The following is a 24,178-nucleotide window of genomic DNA, read 5'->3' as shown; positions in this document are numbered from 1 at the left end:
CCAATCTCATCTCATTGATTGGACTTCAGGTTAGCTGACTCCTGACTACAATTAGCTTTTGGAGAAGTACTTTTTCCAACCTACACTGTGAATGTTTAAATTATGTATTTAATATAGACAAGAAAAATACAATAATTTGTGTGTTATTAGTTTAAGCACACTGTGTTTGTCTATTGTTGTGAAATTTGAAGACTAATTTATGCAGAAATCCAGGTAATTCCAAAGGGTTCACATACTTTTTCTTGCCACTGTATACTGAACAAAATATAAATATATAAACACAGGGGGGTGCTAATGAGTATTTTTGTATGTAATAAAGCCCTTTTTGTGGGGAAAAACTCATTCCGATTGGTTGGATCTAGTTCCGTGCTCAGTCATGTGAAATCCATAGATTAGAGTCTAATGGATTTATTTCAATTGACTGATTTCCTTCTATGAACTCTTACTCTGTAAAATTGTTGCATGTTGCGTTTATATTTTTGTTCAGTATACTTTATTTAGTCTGATCAGTGTGGAACATTCTCATTCTTAACAATGGGCTAAAATGTAGGGTAATCACTGTGCTTGTCAACAAGAACACTACTGTTATTCTCCACACTTATTCTATTATTCCACTTCCTCCCAGTTCTGCCAGTGTAATCACATATTAGAAATCTCTTATGCCTGAAAATGTATTATATGAGGCTATGTATTTTTGCAGCCTTTCACGGACAGTTTTTAATAAGTCATACAAATAAGCATTGGATATCAAATGATTCAGGAATTAAATATAATTTTAGTATTGTGCACATGCTAGAGAGAGAGATGGTAGAGGGACTCACAACTCATAATACACATATTTTGTCTGTGTAGAGTATGATGGCATCTACAACTAGTAGGCAGAAACCACCTGAATATTGATATTCATTAGATATTTCTTGAAGGTTTGAGAAATTAATTGTTATAACAAGAGCATTTTCAATCACTTGGGAAACATAGATCTGGGGGTGGCCAACCTTCCTGGAGAGCTAGCAGAATTTTCTTCCAAACCTATTTTAAAGAAATAGTTCACCAAAATTACAAAATATAAAATGTTTGTGCATTCTATGGACAGAAAAAACTTCCTGGGGAAGGACCCCCAGTCTTTCGTCTAGGGATTGTGCCAGGAGCAGTGCGATTGGTGGGGCAAACTCCCCACTAAACAAAATATTAGTTGTACTGTAGCGGTGATAAACGGTACCTACAAACTGTTAGGGCCTACATAAAGCTGTCCGAACTCAAGAGCTTTCTTTTCAGTACCGTGAAGTGATTCCTTCCCACTGCTGGCTATCAGCGGAGCCTTGTCTGGCAGCGGAACAGTCATTCAGCCTCATTTACTGCCTTTTTAAAAAACAAAGCTGATATGGCTGACTTGCTTAAACAAATGTGGTTTCTACTGACAATTGAGATGTACAAACTATGGCATAAGGGGACGACGAGCTGATAAGAGCCAATCCGTAATTTTGATGAAGACATTAATGAGCGAGCTAGGACGGACGTAGTCAATATAACTATTTGTTCAGCACTTTTGAAATGTACAGCAACAGAATTCAGAACATAGGCCGTTCTTACAGTATTCTCCCTGTACACCAAGTTAGAACCGTAAGATAAATAAAGGGGGCATAAAAGCAGACAATGAAGGCTCTTACAATATTCAATGATTACTATTCTCTAAAACAGGCTATAGGCTACATGTGCACTACCAAGTCAGAACAGTAGGCTAAGTTATGAGAGGGAAAAGGGACCAATTTATTAGGGTGAGGCACATGGGCTACTAACAGCTTACTACACAACATACACTTAGTATTACTTTCTTAGCTACAGTATACACATTTCCCTCGCATATTACATCATTAATGCAGCAGCATACAATACATTTTTGGACTCACTTGTGCTGTGCTCACTTGAACAGGAAGGTGGCGCAGCGGTCCTTGTGGGCAAATGTTCCTCATCTAACTTTGTCATCAAAGTCTGGCATTCTCTGGATTTATGGTGATTTCAAGACAACTGGGAACTCTGGGACAAAAACAAGGTTGAATCATGACGTCAATGATCTTCAGGTTGGAGCTCTAGAACTCCAGTCAGAGCTCTAGAAAGAGGCCTGAGTTCCCGACTTGGAATTCTGAGTTGGATGACCATTCATAACGTATTTTCCCAGTCGGAGCTCGTTTTTTCCCCAGTTGTCTTGAACTCACTGAAGTCTGAGATTCCCCAGTTCCGAGTTTCCAGTTGTTTTGAACGCGGCAGAAGTCATGCTGGATTGACAGCATGGCCAATGTATTCAACCTTTTCTGGCCCATGGCATGTGAATGTTTATCCTTTTAAGCTTGGAAGAGACCCTTAAACCCAGACCTGGACCACACAGCCAATTCACTGAATAGCAGGATAGTGATTGCTTTGCAACGCTTGCAGTTAGCCACTGATTCCTTCCAAACTACTCATTGTTGAATTTGTAATCTCCAACTGGTTGTGTAATGTCTATGTCCAATGGCCGATGAACACCGATACATTTTATCTATAATTTCTCTTCATATGAAAAGGATTGAAAAGGATTTGACAGTAGATTGTCGACGTGATTCATGATGATTGTCTAGCTTCGTAGCTAAGATTTTGAAAGTATGATGTTGACATGATCCGTCCAATCAAAAGCTACTGTACATATAACGTGATTTGACGTAATTTTATCTGTGGCCAATGACCTTGAGCCTTCTTGGATGGGCACTTCTAATGTAACTCTATGACATCACCCAAGGGGCTTGAATTTTCGAGCTCTCCCTGTAGATTTTGAGGTGACGTAGTGTCCCTATGAGTGACAGAACACTGAGCCAATCATGGCGCAACTAGAGAACATTACCAACCCCTAAGCTCCGTATATTCCCCTGGCTGCCCCACCACCACAGAAAGCATTGAGCTAGACTGAAACACCTGCATTTGGGAGCTGCTTTACTCAAGAAAGCCAAAAAGAGACCACAGTTGTATGCGGCTTTAGTAACTCAACTCAACTTATTATTATTTATTTTTTTACATTGTTTGCAAACTGATATATGACACGTATTAATGCCAAATTAACATGCAAAACAGGCAACCATTTTTTTTACTAAACAGGTGGGACTGAAAACCCCACCTTCCCTGAATGATGGGTTGTCAATGGCAAGGGAGAAATGAAATTCACATAACAAATATCACTCCAAGCATTTTTCAAAAGTTGCCAGCCCTAAGTTCTTTGTAGATGTATACTAGCTTTTTATTGCTGTCTAACATTAAAGTGGCTACTCAAGAAGGCAAAGGTAACTGAACTTAATGACTACCGCCCAGTAGCACTCACCTCTGTCATCATGAAGTGCTTTGAGAGACTAGTTAAGGATCATATCACCTCCACCCTACCTGATACCCTAGACCCACTCCAATTTACTTACCGCCCCAATAGGTCCACAGACGATGCAATCGCCATCACTCTGTGCACTAACCTATCCCATCTGGACAAGAGGAATACCTATGTAAGAATGCTGTTTATTGACTATAGCTCAGCATTCAACACCATAGTACCATCCAAGCTCATCATTAAGCTCAAGGCCCTGGGTCTGAATCCCGCCCTGTGTGCCTGGGTCATGGACTTCCTGACGGGCCGCCCCCAGGTGGTGAAGGTAGGAAACATCACCTCCACTCCTCTGATCCTCAACACTGGGGCCCCACAAGGGTGCGTTCTCAGCCCTCTCCTGTACCACCACCTGTTACGGCAACTGCACCGCCCTCAACCGTAAGGCTCTCCAGAGGGTAGTGTGGTCTGAACAACGCATCACCGGGGGCAAACTACCTGCCCTCCAGGACACCTACAGCACCCGATGTCACAGGAAGGCCAAAAAGATCATCAAGGACAGCAACCACCCGAGCCACTGTCTGTTCACCCCGTTATCATCCAGAAGGCGAGGTCAGTACAGGTGCATCAAAGCTGGAACCGAGAGACTGAAAAACTGCTTCTATCTCAAGGCAAACAGACTGTTAAATAGCCATCACTAACATTGAGTGGCTGCTGCCAACATACTGACTCAAATCTCTGGCCACTTTAATAAATTGGATGTAAGAAATGTATCACTAGTCACTTTAAACAATGCCACTTTATATAATGTTTACATATCCTACATTACTCATCTCATATGTATATACTGTACTCTATACCATCTACTGCATCTTGCCTATGCCGCACAGCCATCGCTCATCCATATATTTATATGTACATATTCTTATTCCATCCCCTTACATTGTGTGTATAAGGTAGTCGTTGTGAACTTGTTAGATATTACTGCACTGTCGGAACTAGAAGCGCAAGCATTTAGCTACATTCGCATTAACATCTGCTAACCATGTATACTGCTCAAAAAAATAAAGGGAACACTTAAACAACACAATGTAACTCCAAGTCAATCACACTTCTGTGAAATCAAACTGTCCACTTAGGAAGCAACACTGATTGACAATAAATTTCACATGCTGTTGTGCAAATGGAATAGACAACAGGTGGAAATTATAGGCAATAAGCAAGACACCCCCAATAAAGGAGTGGTTCTGCAGGTGGAGACCACAGACCACTTCTCAGTTCCTATGCTTCCTGGCTGATGTTTTGGTCACTTTTGAATGCTGGCGGTGCTTTCACTCTAGTGGTAGCATGAGACGGAGTCTACAACCCACACAAGTGGCTCAGCTAGTGCAGCTCATCCAGGATGGCACATCAATGCGAGCTGAGGCAAGAAGGTTTGCTGTGTCTGTCAGCGTAGTGTCCAGAGCATGGAGGCGCTACCAGGAGACAGGCCAGTACATCAGGAGACGTGGAGGAAGCCGTAGGAGGGCAACAACTAAGCAGCAGGACCGCTACCTCCGCCTTTGTGCAAGGAGGAGCAGGAAAAGCACTGCCAGAGCCCTGCAAAATGACCTCCAGCAGGCCACAAATGTGCATGTGTCTGCTCAAACGGTCAGAAACAGACTCCATGAGGGTGGTATGAGGGCCCGACGTCCACAGGTGGGGGTTGTGCTTACAGCCCAACACCGTGCAGGACGTTTGGCATTTGCCAGAGAACACCAAGATTGGCAAATTCGCCACTGGCGCCCTGTGCTCTTCACAGATTAAAGCAGGTTCACACTGAGCACGTGACAGACGTGACAGAGTCTGGAGAAGCCGTGGAGAACGTTCTGCTGCCTGCAACATCCTCCAGCATGACCGGTTTGGCGGTGGGTCAGTCATGGTGTGGGGTGGCATTTCTTTGGGGGGCCGCACAGCTCTCCATGTGCTCGCCAGAGGTAGCCTGACTGCCATTAGGTACGGAGATGAGATCCTCAGACCCCTTGTGAGACCATATGCTGGAGCGGTTGGCCCTGGGTTCCTCCTAATGCAAGACAATGCTAGACCTCATGTGGCTGGAGTGTGTCAGCAGTTCCTGCAAGAGGAAGGCATTGATGCTATGGACTGGCCCGCTCGTTCCCCAGACCTGAATCCAATTGAGCACATCTGGGACATCATGTCTCGCTCCATCCACCAACGCCACGTTGCACCACAGACTGTCCAGGAGTTGGCGGATGCTTTAGTCCAGGTCTGGGACGAGATCCCTCAGGAGACCATCCGCCACCTTATCAGGAGCATGCCCAGGCGTTGTAGGGAGGTCATACAGGCACGTGGAGGCCACACACACTACTGAGCCTCATTTTGACTTGTTTTAAGGACATTACATCAAAGTTGGATCAGCCTGTAGTGTGGTTTTCCACTTTAATTTTGAGTGTGACTCCAAATCCAGACCTCCATGGGTTGATAAATTGGATTTCCACTGATTATTTTTGTGTGATTTTGTTGTCAGCACATTCAACTATGTAAAGAAAAAAGTATTTAATAAGATTATTTCTTTCATTCAGATCTAGGATGTGTTATTTTAGTGTTCCCTTTATTTTTTGGAGCAGTGTATATGTAACCAATCAAATTTGAATCAATTTGATGTAGTCGTGTTCCTTGACTACTGGTCTGTAGGCTGCCTTGCACAGTAAACTCCCATCCAGCTGGCGGCCCTGTTGTGTTTCTGGGTTCATCACCAACTAGAACAAAGAACGTCCTAAGATTCCTTGACTTGAACACGGAAGTAGGAATGGAAACGAGTTTTTTTTGTTCCTTGTGTGGAGTAAAGAAAATACATACTGACTAAACTGAATAGGCTACCCAACTCTAATTTGACATAAAATGTCTAAACTACAGTCGTTTCATGTGTTTTTAAATGAGCGTTTAACGGCGGCTGCTGTGGAGATTTTTGGGGAAGTTGAGAAAACGGTAGTAGAATACCAGGAGGAGAATGATCGGCTACGGAGACTGCTGCGGAGGACACCAGAGATACAACAATGTAGAATAGGTTCGTATTTTTATGAAATTCACAATAGAGGATGGTAGATTGTCAAATATCTATTTACACTCAGATTCGAAAATGCTAATTATCTTCAAAGTAGACATCATGCAGAACAACAAATCCCCGCACGTCATCTACAGCTGACACCTTGGATAACAGGATTTTCCATTTAATGAAATGAAGCCAGTTTATTCATTACTACATTTAGATAACATTAGATAGTTAATCCAGAGATTCTTACCTTTGCCTCGATTCAGCAGTCTCGTCCAGATCATTATGGTGTTTGTAGTTCTTTATGATAGCCACATTTGGAGCTAATTAGCATTTCATTTGGGAGGGGGGGGTAAATATAGGGTGGGTATAATTTGTGAAACGTTCCGACAGGAATCTGTTCCAAAAACGTTGTAAATAACAAGGATGCCAACAAACAACGCATACAAAGTAGCATGATCAATTCACCTAGCTGACTATATGCCTAATAGGCATCAACTCACCACGTAGTTTATTCTTAATGTTTGTCCATAGGCTACCAGAGTGAGGACCGACATTTTTCGGAATAAACGTGGTGAGTGAAAATATTAATTAAATAGCCCACTAATTAAATAGCCCGATATCTTATTCTGCCGCGATACAACTTTGTTATTTACGAGGTTTTTGGAATAGATTCCTGTTGGAACGTTACACAAATTACACCCACCCGTAAATATAGGTGAATATATTGATAAAGTCACCTTGTCCTAGAGAGATTTACACGGTTATCAAAACGTCACGTCAGGGTTAGCCTACACAAAACACAGCCCTTATTTTAAGTCATTGTAAAATCCCCTATGGGGAAAAATGAATGGTGGAAAAACGATTAGGACCATTTCCCTGTTTGACCGTTTTATGGTTATAACTAATACTGTGGTTATTTGGTATTTTATTAGGATCCCCATTAGCTGTTGCAAAAGCATCAGCTACTCTTCCTGTGGTCCAAACAAAACATGAAACATAATACAGAATGGCATAATACAGAACATCATTAGACAAGAACAGCTCAAGGACAGAACTACATACATTTAAAGAGGCAAACGTAGCCTACATATCAATACATACACACACTATATCTATGTCAAGTAGAGGAGAGGCTTTGTCAGGTGTTGCTTTCTGTTTTTTTAAACCAGGATTGCTTTTCATTTGAGATGGAACAGAGTTCCATGCAACAATGGCTCTTTATAATACTGTACGCTTTCTTGAATTTGTTCTGGATTTGGGGACTGTGGTAACCTCTGCTCCTCCTCTCAGTCCCTCCAGACCCCCTGCAGCTCTCTGTCTCTGAAGAGGAGGTTCCCCCTGAGCAGCAGCACTGTGAGCAGGAGTGGAGTCCCAGTCTGGGGCAGGAGGACCCAGAGACCACACAGATTAAAGAGGAACAGGAGGAAGTCAGGACCAGTCAGGAGGAAGAGCAGCTTCAAGGGGTGGAGCCTGATATCATAGAGTTCATATTTACTCCTCCTTGTGTGAAAAGAGAATGTGATCAGGAGGACCCACATCAAGAAGCCATACTAGCTGAACACCCAACTCTCAGTCCACTGAAAATGTCTAAACTACAGTCGTTTCGAGAGTTTTTAAATGAGCGTTTAACGGCGTTTGCCGCTGTGGAGATTTCTGGGGCATTTGTGAAAACGGTAGTGAAATACCAGGAGGAGAATGATCGGCTACGGAGACTGCTGGAGATCACACCAGAAGTTAAACTATGTAGAATAGGTTCGTATGAATATCTACTGATAGTTAGCTATAGTTATACTCAATGAAAATGTTTTTATTAACTTTTATTGTACATGGATAAAAACGTGTCTGTGTCACGAGAACCAGGAAGTTATTTGAATGTATGAAAATAGGTTCTAGAATTTACTGACTTTAGAAACAGAAAAAAAGGAAACAGATTCACATGTCTTACATTTTGGCTTTCGGTCGTTCAACCTTCATCAGAGCAAATCTCCCCAAACAGTGGGACAGATGAGGCCACTAAGGCTGCGTTTATACAGGCAGACCAAGTCAGATTAATGTTCTTTTGACCAATCACATCAGATCTTTTCACATCAGATCATTTTCAGTGCTGATCTGATTGGTCAGTTAATGGGAAATAGATCAGACTTGGGCAGCCTTAGTGAGCCAGAGATAATTACAGACACCTGTGGTAATCTAAAGTAACCCAAAGGACCACTAGATATCATATAGAACAGAACATATGGATGTAATTCTACAAATACAAAATGAGGTGTTTGTATCAGGAACCCATACTCTCAGACAGAGAACAATACAGATGACAATCTGCAACAAAAAGACACAAGGTTGTTCCACTGGATATCATAAGGTGAATGCACCAATTTGTAAGTCGCTCTGGATAAGAGCGTCTGCTAAATGACTTAAATGTAATGTAAATGTAAACACACATATAACACTACAGTGCTTTCAGGAAGTATTCACACCGCTTGACTTTCCACATTTTGTTATGTTACAGCCTTATTCTAAAATGGATTAAATAGTTTTTTTCCCTCAGGATTTTAGAATTTTTGTTGCATATTACATTTACATAAGTATTCAGACCCTTTACTCAGTACTTTGTTGAAGCACCTTTGGCAGAAATTACAGCCTCGCGTCTTCTTGGGTATGACTCTACAACTTGTCACACCTGTATTTGGGGAGTTTCTCCCATTCTCTGCAGATCCTCTCAAGCTCTGTTGGATGGGGAGCATCGCTCCACAGCTATTTTCAGGTCTCTCTAGAGATGTTAGATCGGGTTCAAGTCCGGGCTCTGGCTGGGCTACTCAAGGACAGTCAGAGACTTGTTTTTCGAAGCCACTCCTGCGTTGTCTTGGCTGTGTGCTTAGGGTTGTAGTCCTGATGGAAGGTGAACCTTCGCCCCAGTCTGAGGTTCTGAGCGCTCTGGAGCAGGTTTTCATCAAGGATCTCTCTGTACTTCAAATTTTATTGGTCACATATACATATTTAGCAGATGTTATTGCGAGTGTATTGAAATGCTTGTGTTCCGAGCTCCAACTGTGCAGTAGTCTCTAACAATTCACAACAATATACAAATCTAAAAAGTAAAAGAATGGAATTAAGAAATATATAAATATTTTGAGGAGCGATGTTGGAGTGGCATTGACTAGAATACTGTAGAATAGAATACAGTATATACATATGAGATGAGTAATGTAGTATATACAGTTGAAGTCGGAAGTTTGCATAGCCTTATGTTGGAGTCATTAAAACTTGTTTTTTTAACCACTCCACAAATGTCTTGTTAACAAACTATAGTTTTGGCAAGTCAGTTAGGACATCTACTTTGTGCATGACACAGGTCATTTTTACAGCAATTGTTTACAGACAGATTATTTCACTTAAAGCTCACTGTATCACAATTCCAGTGGGTCAGAAGTTTACATACACTAAGTTGACTGTGCCTTTAATCAGCTTGAAAATTCCAGAAAATGATGTCATGGCTTTAGTAGCTTCTGATAGGCTAGTTGACATCATTTGAGTCAATTGGAGGTGTACCTGTGGATGTATTTCAAGGCCTACCTTCAAACTCAGTGCCTCTTTGCTTGACATCATGGGAAAATCAAAACAAATCAGCCAAGACCTCAGAAATAAATTGTAGACCTCCACAAGTCTGGTTCATCCTTGGGAGTAATTTCCAAATACATGAAGGTACCACGTTCATCTGTACCATCAATAGTATGCAAGTATAAACACCATGGGACCATGCAGCCGTCATACCGCTCAGGAAGGAGACGCATTCTGTCTCCTAGAGATAAACGTACTTTGGTGCAAAAAGCGCAAATCAATCCCAGAACAACAGCAAAGGACCTTGTGAAGATGCTGGAGGAAACGGGTACAAAAGTATCTATATCCACAGTAAAACGAGTCCTATATCGACATAACTTGAAAGGCCTCTCAGCAAGGAAGAAGCCACTGCTCCAAAACCGCCATAAAAAGGCCAGACTACGGTTTGCAACTGCACATGGGGACAAAGATCGTACTTTTTGGAGAAATGTCCTCTGGTCTTATGAAACAAAAATAGAACTATTTGGCCATAATGACCATCGTTATGTTTGGAGGAAAAAGGGGGATGCTTGCAAGCCGAAGAACACCATCCCACCCGTGATGTGCGGGGGTGGCAGCATCATGTTGTGGGGGTGCTTTGCTGCAGGAGGGACTGGTTCTCTTCACAAAATAGATGGCATCATGAAATCAAATCAAATTTATTTGTCACGTACACATGGTTAGCAGGTGTTAATGCAAGTGTAGCGAAATGCTTGTTCTTCTCGTTCCGACCATGCAGTAGTATCTAACAAGTAATAACCTAACAAGTAATAACCTAACAATTCCTCAACAACTACCTTATACACACAAGTGTAAAGGAATGAATATGTACATATAAATATATGGATGAGTGATGGCCGTGCGGCATAGGCAAGATGCAGTAGATGGTATAGCGTACAGTATATACATATGAAATGAGTAATGTAGGGTATGAAAACATATAAAGCGGCATTGTTTAAGGTGGCTAGTGATACATTACAACAGGATGGCAAGATGCAGTAGATGGTATAGCGTACAGTATATACATATGAGATGAATAATGTAGGTTATGTAAACATTATGTAATATAAAGTGGCTAGTGATAAATGTCCGCAACGTGGCTGGTTTCCCTTTTGTAGTCCGTGATTATCTGTAGACCCTGCCACATTCGTCTCGTGTCTGAGCCGTTGAATTGCGACTCCACTTTGTCTCTGTACTGACTTTTTGCCTGTTTGATTGCCTTTCAGAGGGAAGTTCGCGCTTTCAGTTTTGTGAGAATTCTTCCATCTATCCAAAGTTTCTGGTTTGGGTAGGTTTTATTTGGCACCGTGGGAAAAACATCCCCTATCCCAAACTGGGGTAAGCCAAATAAAAATGTGATTCGCAATATATTTATTTATTAATAATAATTCTTCACATTTTCAAACAGTCCATTTATATTTCCAACGGAGCTATAGTTTTGGGTGAGGTTTTTTTCTCTCCTGAGTAGCCTTGTTTCACTGCCAAAAATCAAACTATCTAGTGTTCAGTGAATTAACAACACAATGTCAAATACAGGTAGCCTTGTCAAATAATTAACATCCAATCACATTAACCCTTACTCTCGTGGGAATTCCACTAAAGGGCCGTATGTAACCAAACGTAGCTGCTGCTCATTTCGTTTGCTTGAAAATTGATAAATAGTTAAAAAAAAGTAAGGCCATAGAGATACATACCAGCTCTACTGGTAGAGCTGGTATGCAGTACTGCTGATAGTAGTACTGCTACTATCAGCAGTACTACACCTGCACCTGTTGACGACACAAGTTGTTCTGCTTCCACGAGCACATCCAATGCTAGCATCAGTAATTCTACATTTGTTGTTAGCCCAGCTAACTGACAGTTGTGAATCTGATGCAGCCGAAGAGCTACTTTCCCCTTAACCGGGAAAGTACCGAACAACAGACAAGGACGTTGGACCGTCGAAGAGGCGCAAATATGATGAGAACTACATTGATTTGGGGTTCACTTACACTACTGATCAAAAGTTTTAGGACAGTTACTCATTCAACTGTTTTTATTTATTTGTACTATTATTCTACATTGTAGAGTAATAGTGAAGAAATCAAACCTATGAAATAACACATATGGAATCATAAAGTAACCAAGAAAGTGTTAAACAAATTCTTCAAATAGCCACCCTTTGCCTTGATGACAGCTTTGCACATTCTTGGCATTCTCTAAACCAGTTTCATGAGGAATGCATTGCAATTAACAGGTGTACCTTCTTAAAAGTTCATTTATGGAATTTATTTCCTTCTTTAATGCGTTTGAGCCAATCAGTTGTGTTGTGACAAGGTATACAGAAGAGAGACCTATTTGGTAAAAGACCAACTCCATATTATGGCAAGAACTGCTCAAATAAGCAATGAGAAACGACAGTCCATCTTTACTTTAACCTGTTTAGGATAGGGGGCAGTATTTTCACGGCCGGATAAAAAACGTACCCGATTTAATCTGGTTATTACTCCTGCCCAGAAACTAGAATATGCATATAATTGTTTGATTTGGATAGAAAACACCCTAAAGTTTCTAAAACTGTTTGAATGGTGTCTGTGAGTATAACAGAACTCATATGGCAGGCCAAAACCTGAGAAGATTCCATACAGGAAGTGCCCTGTCTGATCATTTCTTGTCCTTCTATAGCCTCTTTATCGAAAATAGAGGTTCTCTGCTGTAACGTGACATTTTCTAAGGCTCCCATAGGCTCTCAGAAGGTGCCAGAACGGGGAATGATGACTCTGCAGTCCCTGGGCGAAAAACAGTAGGGGTTTTGGAAAGTGGTCGTTCTGAGAACAATGACACGGGTGCGCACGTGCATGTGAAGACTCCATTTTCTATTTTCAGTGTTTGAAAGGTCTCCCGGTCGGAATATTATCGCTATTTTACGAGAAAAATCGCATAAAAATTGATTTTGAATAGCGTTTGACATGCTTCGAAGTACGGTAATGGAATATTTTGAAATGTCACGATACGCGCCGGCGCGTCACCCTTCGGATAGTGTCTTGAATGCAAGAACAAAACGCAGCTATTTGGATATAACTATGGATTATTTGGAACCAAAACAACATTGGGTGTTGAAGTAGAAGACCTGGGAGTGCATTCTGACGAAGAACAGCAAAGGTAATCCAATTTTTCTTATAGTAAATCTGAGTTTGGTGAGTGCCAAACTTGGTGGGTGTGCTAGTTCTGAACGTCACATGCTAATGTAAAAACCATGTTTTTGATATAAATATGAACTTGATTGAACAAAACATGCATGTATTGTATAACATAATGTCCTAGGAGTGTCATCTGATGAAGATCATCAAAGGTTAGTGCTGCATTTAGCTTTGGTTTAGTTTTTTTTACATTATATGCTAGCTTGATAAATGGGTGTGTGATTATTTCTGGCTGGGTACTCTCCTGACATAAACTAATGTTTTGCTTTCGTTGTAAAGCCTTTTTGAAATCGGACAATGTGGTTAGATAAAGGAGAGTCTTGTCTTTAAAATGGTGTAAAATAGTCATATGTTTGAAAAATTGAAGTTTTTGTATTTTTGAGGTGTTTGTAATTCGCGCCACGCTCTAGCATTGGATATTGGTGAGGCGTTCCGCTAGCGGAACATCTAGATGTAAGAGGTTTTAAGACATGAAGGTCAGTCAATATGGAACATTTCAAGTGCAGTTGCAAAAACCATCAAGCACTATGATATAACTGGCTCTCATGAGGACAGCCACAGGAAAGGAAGACCCAGAGTTACCTCTACTGCAGAGAATAAGTTAGAGTTACCAGCTTCAGAAATTGCAGCCCAAATAAATGCTTCAGAGTTCAAGTAAGAGACACCTATTCCAACATCAACTGTTCAGAGTACACTGCGTGAATCAGGCCTTCATGGTCAGATTGCTGCAAAGAAACCACTACTAAAGGACACCAATAAGAAGAAGAGACTTGCTTGGGCCAAGAAACACGAGCAATGGACATTAGACCGGAGAAAATTTGTCCTTTGTTCTGGAGTCCTAATTGGAGATTTTTTGGTTCCAACCATCGTGTCTTTGTGAGACGCGGTGTGGGTGAACGGATGATCTCTATGTGTATTTCCCACCGTAAAGCATGGAGGAGGTGTGGTGGTGCTTTGCTGGTGACACTTGGTGAGTTATTTAGAATTCAAGGCACACTTAACCAGTATGGCTACCTCAACACTCTGCAGCGATACGCCATCCCGTCTGGTTTGCGCTTAGTGGGACTATCATTTGTTTTTCAACAGGACAATGACCCTAGTAATGGAGTGCTGCATCAGATGACCTGGCCTCCACAATCCCCCAACCTCAACCACATTGAGATGGTTTGGGATGTGTTGGACCGCAGAGTGAAGGAAAAGCAGCCAACAAGTGCTCAGTATATGTGGGAACTCCTTCAAGACTTGGAAAAGTATTCCAGTTGAAGCTGGTTGAGAGAATGCCAAGCGTATGCAAAGCTGTCATCAAGGCAAAGGGTGGCTATTTGGAAAAATCTCAAATATTAAATATATTTTGATTTGTTTAATACTTTTTCGATTACTTTATGATTCCATATGTGTTATTTCATAGTTTTGATGGCTTCACTAAACCCTTGAATGGGTAGGTGTTCTAAAACTTTTCACTGGTAGTGTATATTGGGAGTAGTGCCTTTCCTCAGCCACAGTGTGTTATAGACATTTATGCACAATTATGCACAATCTCACAACTTGATGAAACCTTCACTCTTGAACAGACGTTTAGAAACAAAACATGCCAATTTGAAAAATAAACCACCATTTTTTTTGAGAGAGATCTAAGATGACTTTTGAGTAGTAAGACATGTATAAAAGCAACAGATACCATTAATAAGAAGGGGCTAGAAGAGTCTTATATGGTGAGCTACCTAGTGGCTAGGACAGGCAAGCCCCATACTATTGTGGAGGACTTTATTCTTCCTGCTGCCGCGGATATGGCTGGGACAATGCTGGGGGAAAAGGCCCACAAAAATATACAGACAATGTCTTCATCAAACAACACTGTTTCACGACGCATCAGTGACATGGCAGGAGATGTTTTGAAACAATTACTGCTTCGCATACAAGCCAGTGAATTATATGCGTTACAGCTGGATGATGGGTCAACAGACGTGGCGGGCCTGGCATAGCTCCTGGTATGTCTGTTATGTTTATGGGGGGGTCAGTTAAGGAAGACATCCTATTCTGCAAATCACTGGAAACCAGGACAACAGGAGAGGATATTTTTAAAGTACTGGACAGCTTTGTGACATCAAATGGACTTTGGTGGTCAAGATGTGTTGGTATCTGTACTGATGGCGCAAAAGCCATGACAGGGAGACATAGTGGAGTGGTAACGTGCGTGCAAGCAGTTGCTCCCGACGCCACTTGGGTTCACTGCAGCATCCACCGAGAGGCTCTTGCTACCAAGGGAATGCCTGACAGCTTGAAAGACGTTTTGGACACTACAGTGAAAATGTTAACTTTGTTAAAGCAAGGCCCCTGAGTTCTTGTGTATTATCTGCACTATGCAATAATATGGGCAGCGACCATGTAACGCTTTTACATTTACGTCATTTAGCAGACGCTCTTATCCAGAGCGACTTACAACATACAGAAGTGTGCTGGTTATCAAGGGGCAAAGTATTGACACGTTGTTTTGAATTGAGTGACGAGCTTAACGTTTTCTTTTCTGACCATAATTTTCACTTGTCTGACCGCTTGCACGATGATGAGTTTCTCACACGACTGGCTTATCTGAGTTGAAGCTCTTCTCTGTCTGCATTAACAAGGTCTTACCATCATCGTATGATTTTTGGTGTGCAAATGAACTCAAAAATTTTACAACGTCAAATGTGATATAGCGAAGCACCTGAGTGAGTTGGGTGCGCAATTACGCAGGTACTTTCCCAAAACAGATGACACAAACAACTGGATTCATTATCCCTTTCATGCCTCCAGTCTACTTACCGATATCTGAACAAGAGAGCCTCATCAAAATTGCAACAAGCGGTTCTGTGAAAAGTGAATTTATTCAGGAGTCACTGCCAGATTTCTGGATTGGGCTGCGCTCAGAGTATCCTGCCTTGGCAAATAGCGCTGTTAAGACACTGATGCCCTTTTCAACCACGTACCGATGTGAGAGTGGATTCTCGGCCCTCACTAGCATGAAAACTAAATACAGGCACAGACTGTGTGTAGAAAATGATTTTAAGACTGAGACTCTCTCCAATATAACCCACCATTGCAGAGTTATGTGCATCCTTTTAAGCACACCCTTCTCATTAACCTGTGGTGAGTTATTCACAATTTTTGATGAACAAAAAGTTTTATATGTAAGATGGCTAAATAAAGAGCACGATTATTATATTAAGAGCTCTTTGTCACTTCCCACAAGCCGGGTTGTGACAACTCACTCATTCTTATGTTTTTAATACATTTATCATATAGTGTGTGTGAGGCAGGCTTACAATGATGGCAAAAAAACAAAATTTGAGAGTGAGCTGACCCTGGTGCTAGAGGGGGTATGCAGCTGGAGGTTGAATCTTTGAAAAGATACGGGACTATAAAAAGTTTGGGAACCACTGCCCTATACACTTCCTGATGAACTCACAGTCACCATGTCGGAACCCGGAACATATCCCGGTCCGCGTGATCAAAACTATCTTGAAGCATGGATTCCGATTGGTCAGACCAGAGTTGAATAGACCTTAGCACGAGTACTTCCTGTTTGAGTTTCTGCATATAGGAAGGGAGGAGCAAAATGGAGTCGTGATCTGATTTGCCTGAAGGGAGGGAGGGCGTGGGAGGGCCTTGTAGCCATCCTGAAAAGGCGAGTCGCTGTGGTCTAGTGTTTTTCCTAAGCGAGTACTACCGTCAATGTGTTTGTAGAACTTCGGTGGCGTTTTTCTCAAATTTGCCTTGTTAAAATCCCCAGCTACAATGAATGCAGCCTCAGGATATGTGGTTTCCAGTTTGCATAAAGTCCAGTGGAGGGCCGTCGTGGTATTGGCTTGAGGGAGCATATACACGGCTGTGACTATAACCGAAGAGAATTCTCTTGGGAGGTAATACGGTCTGCATTTGATTGAGGTATTCTAAGTCGGGTGAACAAAAGGACTTGTTTCTTTATGTTATCACAATCACACCATGAGTAGTTAATCATGAAACATACAGCACTGCCTTTCTTCTTTTCGGAGAGTTCTTTATTCCTATCTGCGCGATGAACTGAGAACCCAGCTGGCTGTATGGACGGGGACAGTTCATCTTTCCCTCAATCCTGAAAAGACTCCTAGTCCCTGCCACTGAAAACATTCCCACGGCATGATGCTGCCACCACCATGCTTCACCGTAGGGATTGTGCCAGATTTCCTCCAGACGTAACGCTTGGCATTCAGGCCAAAGTGTTCAATCTTTGACCAGAGAATCGTGTTTCTCATGGTCTGAGAGTCCTTTAGGTGCCTTTTGGCAAACTCCAAGCGGGCTGTCATGTGCTTTTTTTACTGAGGAGTGGCTTCCATCTGGCCACTCTACCATAACGACCTGATTGGTGGAGTGCTGCAGAGATGGTTGTCCTTCTGGAAGGTTCTCCCATCTTCACAGAGGAACTCTGGAGCTCTGTCAGAGTGACCTTCGGGTTCTTGGTCACCTCCCTGACCAAGGCCCTTCTCCCCCAATTGCTCAGTTTGGCCGGGCGGCCAGCTCTAGGGAGAGTCTTAGTGGTTCCAAACTTCTTCCATTCAATTTCGAGTGTCATAGAAAAGGGTCTGAATACTTATGTCAATAATGTTTTATTTTTGCAAATGTATTCAAAATAAGTCTTAACAACTGTTTTTGCTTTGTCATTATGGGATATTGTGTGTAGATTGATGAGGAATTGTTTTTATTTAATCCATTTTAGAATAAGGTTTTAACGTAACAAAAAGTGGAAAAGGGGAAGGGGTCTGAATGCTTTCCGAATGCATTGTATACACTGTCCTCTGTAATTATTGGCACAGTGAAGCATTATTTGTATTTTGGCTCTATACCAATGACTAGGAGGTTAAAGTATAGATTCTCAGCTTTTATTTGAGGGTATTTGTACCATTTAGAAATGACAATGCTTTTTACACCTAGGGTTCCTATTTCAGGGCACCAAAAGTATTTGGATAATTGGCTTGACAGGTGTTTCTGGTTAGTCAGGTGTGTCCCGTCACATAATTTGTGCAGGCATACGAGAGCTGTCAATGTGTAGTCTTGTGTCTAGGCTTTGCATATGGCTTTTGGAGCCTGCTTTTGGTGTGTTAACACCAATAGCAGAAAGAGGCCCAAAGAAGTGTCAATGAAAGTCAATGAAGCCATTATGAGGCTGAAACATCGGACAAAATTGATCAGAAACGTTGGCAAAATCTTCGGCTTACCAAAAAACAGAATTAAAAATTAAGAAAGCACTTGTGAGCTCAGCAATCGCAAATGGCCTGGTAGGCCAAGGAAGACAGCCACCATAGATAACCGAAGAATGTCAGTCACATTAGGAACACACTCTAGGAGGTAGGTGTGGACATGTCGGCCACTACCATCTACAGAGGACTTGGTCTCATAGACTAGCCTGGTCTCAGAGACTAGATGTAACATAGTAAATGTAAATCCGGGACACTCTAATTAGCAACTTTTCAACTACTTACTACTTTTTATCTACTTTGCAACTACTCAGCATGTTGTCTAACCCTTCCCCTAACCTTAACCATTTTCACTAACCTTTCCCCTAACCGCTTTAGTTAACCATTACCTTAACCCTAACTCCTAAACTTAACCCTATATCTTAGCCTAACTAAAGTTAGCCTGTTAGCTAATCTTAGCCACCTAGCTAGAATTTGCATCAAACATTTTTAAAATTCATAACATTTTCATAACAAATTCATAACACTTAGCAAATTCGGGGCTGTTATGGCTCACTTTTTTTTTCTTCCATTGATGATGTCACTGCTGACTGCAGCAGCTGCATTAATTCTGAAGTGTACAGAAACTTATTGTTGGCTAACATATTGTCTGCTGAAGTACAAGCAAATGCCGCTTCATCAATACTGCAAGACAATGACCCCGAACATATAGCCATAGCAACTAGGGAGTTTTTCCAACGCCAAAAAAAGTGTCAAGTTCTTTATTGGCGAAGTCAATCTCCAGATTTACGTCCAATTGAACATGCATTTCATTTACTGAAGATGAGACATAAGGTAAAAATACCTAAACTAAAAAACTACTGGCTGCAGTACAGACCTGGCAGGGCGTCACCAGAGAAGATACCGTCTGGTGGGATCAATGGGTTGCAGACTTCAGTCAGTTATTGGATGCAAAGGGTTGAATACTAAACAGCGCTTAATTTGGACCTTGTATGAATCATTTGGACCTTATATGAATCATTTGGACCTTATATGAATCATTTGGACCTTATATGAATCATTTGGCCCTTGCAACATGTAAAGTGTTGGTCCCATGTTTCATGAGCTGAAATAAATGATCTCAGAAATGTTCCATACACACAAAAAGCTTATTTCTCTAAAATGTTGTCCACAAATGTGTTTACCTCTCTGTTAGGGAGCATTTCTCCTTGGCCAAGATCATCCATCCACCTGACAGGTGTGGCATATCAAGAAGCTGACCAAACAGCATGATCATTACACAGGTGCACCTTGTGCTGGGGACAATAAAAGGCCACTCTAACGTGCAGTTTTGTCACACAACACAATGTCACAGATGTCTGCATACTCACCAGACATGTCACCCATTGAGCATGTTTGGGATGCTCTGGATTGATGTGTACGACAGCGTGTTCCAGTTCAACTTCACTCAGCCAATTGAAGAGGAGTGGGACAACATTTTCAAAGGCTACAATCAACAGCCTGATCAACTCTATGCGAAGGAGATTTGTTGCACTGTATGAGGCAAATGGTCACACCAGATACTGACTGGTTTTCTGATCCACGTCTTTATTTATTTGTATTTATTTATCTGACTAACAGATGCAAATCTATATTCGCAGTCGTGTTAAATCCATAATTTTATTATTATTATTTATTTATTTATTACTGATTATATACATACAGTACCAGTCAAAAGTTTTGAATCACCTACCCTTTCCAGGGTTTTTTAAAGTTACAAACAACGTGAAAACCCACCCCTCAAAATAGTACAGTTGGTTAGGAGCAAAACATCATCCCCTCTGGCATCTTTCTACCTCTGTATCCAGGCTGTATAGCTGGGTAACCTCTGTATCCAGGCTGTATAGCTGGGTAACCTCTGTATCCAGGCTGTATAGCTGGGTAACCTCTGTATCCAGATTGTATAGCTGGGTAACCTCTGTATCAAGGCTGTATAGCTAGGTAACCTCTGTATCAAGGCTGTATAGCTGGGTAACCTCTGTATCCAGGCTGTATAGCTGGGTAACCTCTGTATCCAGGCTGTATAGCTGGGTAACCTCTGTATCAAGGCTGTATAGCTGGGTAACCTCTGTATCCAGGCTGTATAGCTGGGTAACCTCTGTATCCAGATTGTATAGCTGGGTAACCTCTGTATCAAGGCTGTATAGCTAGGTAACCTCTGTATCAAGGCTGTATAGCTGGGTAACCTCTGTATCCAGGCTGTATAGCTGGGTAACCTCTGTATCCAGGCTGTATAGCTGGGTAACCTCTGTATCAAGGCTGTATAGCTGGGTAACCTCTGTATCCAGGCTGTATAGCTGGGTAACCTCTGTATCCAGGCTGTATAGCTGGGTAACCTCTGTATCAAGGATGTATAGCTGGGTAACCTCTGTATCCAGGCTGTATAGCTGGGTAACCTCTGTATCAAGGCTGTATAGCTGGGTAACCTCTGTATCAAGGCTGTATAGCTGGGTAACCTCTGTATCCAGGCTGTATAGCTGGGTAACCTCTGTATCAAGGCTGCATAGCTGGGTAACCTCTGTATCCAGGCTGTATAGCTGGGTAACCTCTATCAAGGCTGTATAGCTGGGTAACATCTGTATCAAGGCTGTATAGCTGGGTAACCTCTGTATCCAGGCTGTATAGCTGGGTAACCTCTGTATCCAGGCTGTATAGCTGGGTAACCTCTGTATCAAGGCTGCATAGCTGGGTAACCTCTGTATGCAGGCTGTATAGCTGGGTAACCTCTGTATCCAGGCTGTATAGCTAGGTAACCTCTGTATCAAGGTTGTATAGCTAGGTAACCTCTGTATCCAGGCTGTATAGCTGGGTAACCTCTGTATCAAGGCTGTATAGCTGGGTAACCTCTGTATCCAGGCTGTATAGCTAGGTAACCTCTGTATCAAGGCTGTATAGCTGGGTAACCTCTGTATCCAGGCTGTATAGCTGGGTAACCTCTGTATCAAGGCTGTATAGCTGGGTAACCTCTGTATCCAGGCTGTATAGCTGGGTAACCTCTGTATCAAGGCTGTATAGCTGGGTAACCTCTGTATCAAGGCTGTATAGCTGGGTAACCTCTGTATCCAGGCTGTATAGCTGGGTAACCTCTGTATCCAGGCTGTATAGCTGGGTAACCTCTGTATCCAGGCTGTATAGCTAGGTAACCTCTGTATCCAGGCTGTATAGCTAGGTAACCTCTGTATCAAGGCTGTATAGCTGGGTAACCTCTGTATCCAGGCTGTATAGCTAGGTAACCTCTGTATCCAGGCTGTATAGCTGGGTAACCTCTGTATCCAGGCTGTATAGCTGGGTAACCTCTGTATCCAGGCTGTATAGCTGGGTAACCTCTGTATCCAGGCTGTATAGCTGGGTAACCTCTGTATCCAGGCTGTATAGCTGTATCCAGGCTGTATAGCTGGGTAACCTCTGTATCCAGGCTGTATAGCTGGGTAACCTCTGTATCCAGGCTGTATAGCTGGGTAACCTCTGTATCAAGGCTGTATAGCTGGGTAACCTCTGTATCCAGGCTGTATAGCTGGGTAACCTCTGTATCCAGGCTGTATAGCTAGGTAACCTCTGTATCCAGGCTGTATAGCTGGGTAACCTCTGTATCAAGGCGGTATAGCTGGGTAACCTCTGTATCAAGGCTGTATAGCTGGGTAAACTCTGTATCAAGGCTGTATAGCTGGGTAACCTCTGTATCAAGGCTGTATAGCTGGGTAACCTCTGTATCCAGGCTGTATAGCTGGGTAACCTCTGTATCCAGGCTGTATAGCTGGGTAACCTCTGTATCCAGGCTGTATAGCTGGGTAACCTCTGTATCCAGGCTGTATAGCTGGGTAACCTCTGTATCAAGGCTGTATAGCTGGGTAACCTCTATCAAGGCTGTATTGCTGGGTAACCTCAGTATCAAGGCTGTATAGCTGGGTAACCTCTGTATCCAGGCTGTATAGCTGGGTAACCTCAGTATCCAGGCTGTATCGCTAGGTAACCTCTGTATCCAGGCTGTATAGCTGGGTAACCTCTGTATCCAGGCTGTATAGCTAGGTAACCTCTGTATCAAGGCTGTATAGCTGGGTAACCTCTGTATCAAGGCTGTATAGCTGGGTAACCTCTGTATCCAGGCTGTATTGGTGACCTCTGCTCCTCTCCTTCCCTCCAGACCCCCTGCAGCTCTCTGTCTCTGAAGAGGAGGTTCCCCCTGAGCAGCAGCACTGTGAGCAGGTTTGGAGCCCCAGTCTGGGGCAGGAGGACCCAGAGCCCACACAGATTAAAGAGGAACAGGAGGAAGTCAGGACCAGTCAGGAGGAAGAGCAGCTTCAAGGGCTGGAGGCTGATATCATGAGGGTTCATTTTCTCTCCTTCCTGTGTGAAGAGTGAATGTGATCAGGAGGACCAAACCCAGACTGTAGAGAACAGAGAGAGAGACTCTAAACCAGTGGATCTCAAACCTTTTGGCACTGTGACCCACATTAAGGGTCTCTACATTCCCTGTGACCCTCCAGATAATCAAAACAATGCCTCCAGCCACAGCTCAGCTGTAAGCAGTGACCCAGTAGGACTTGATATCAGTCCACTATTGGGGGAACACCATTCCAAACCTAGCAACACATCTAGAAAAACTCACAGCTGCCATGACTGTGGTGAAACATTTGCTCTGAAAGCTGACCTGCAGAGACATGTGACTCTCACCAAGAAGAGACCCAGTGAATGTCGCTTCTGCAAAAAACGCTACAACTCCACCTGTAAACTGAAGGCTCATGTCCGACTGTGTCACAGTGGGAAACCCTGCACCTGCCCTGTTTGTGGAAAGATCTTCAAACAAAAGGGGCATCTGTCCAGACACATGAGGATTCACACAGGAGAGAAACCTTTCAGTTGTGGTGACTGTGGGAAAAGCTTCCGTCTGAAGGGGCATCTAACCAGGCACAAACTGATTCACACAGGGGAAAATCCATTTAGCTGTGGTGACTGTGGGAAAAGATTCAGTCTCAAGCAGCATCTAACTAGGCACAAACTGATTCACACAGGAGAGAAACCTTTTAGCTGTGGTGACTGTGGGAAAAGCTTCAATCTCAAGAAGACACTAACTGAACATATACGGACTCACACAGGAGAGAAACCTTTTAGTTGTGGTGATTGTGGAAAAAGCTTTAGTGTCAAGAAGACACTAATTGAACATATACGGACTCACACAGGAGAGAAGCCATATAGCTGTGGTGACTGTGGGAAAAGCTTCAGTGTCAATAGGAACCTAACTAAGCACAAACTGACTCACACAGGAGAGAAACAACATGGCTGCTCAGTCTGTGGTAAAAGATTCATTCAGAAGACTAATCTGCTGAGGCATGTTAAAAACAACCACAAAGAATAAAAACAAGACAAAGGAAGAAAGAAAGTAAATGAGGACACAGAGAGGGGACTAAGAGAGTATTGAGATACACCTGTGGACCAACTCTAACTGGTCCTCCTGATCCTGCTCAGTCCAATGTCACAGTAATGATATAATGGGGCTGTTGTCTGAACCTAACAGGTAATGTTGCTACTCTTTGTGTATGAAATGGACAATCTGCAGTTCAGACAACCACCACTTTTAAGGTGAACAACTGAGTGATGGGGTTGGAGAGAGTTGTAAACACTCAAACTCATAGACGGATATCAAATTTGCCTGGTGCTACTTTGTTCCTTAAAGGTACCATCAGAGGTGTACACTACAACGCAAGATTTAGTTAGCTAGAGATTTAGTTAGCTAGTTAACTAAATAAACTTTGTATGGAGAAAGATA

General features: G+C 42.4%; 1 protein-coding gene across 1 annotated transcript; it reads left to right on the top strand.

Moving 5' to 3' along the window:
- Positions 1 to 6,136: 6,136 nt before the first annotated feature.
- LOC106578127 (uncharacterized) lies at positions 6,137 to 22,993 on the top strand. Its single transcript, XM_045700521.2, has 3 exons — positions 6,137 to 6,401; positions 7,680 to 8,141; positions 22,556 to 22,993. Exons 1-3 carry the CDS (start codon positions 6,236 to 6,238, stop codon positions 22,771 to 22,773), a joined length of 846 nt encoding a protein of 281 aa, XP_045556477.2. The 5' UTR covers positions 6,137 to 6,235; the 3' UTR covers positions 22,774 to 22,993.
- Positions 22,994 to 24,178: the final 1,185 nt, after the last annotated feature.

The sequence above is a fragment of the Salmo salar genome, chromosome 18, assembly GCF_965601325.2.
Source record: "Salmo salar chromosome 18, fSalSal1, whole genome shotgun sequence".
Classification (NCBI taxonomy): Eukaryota; Metazoa; Chordata; class Actinopteri; order Salmoniformes; family Salmonidae; genus Salmo; species Salmo salar.
This window is presented reverse-complemented; position numbering and strand designations above follow the sequence as displayed.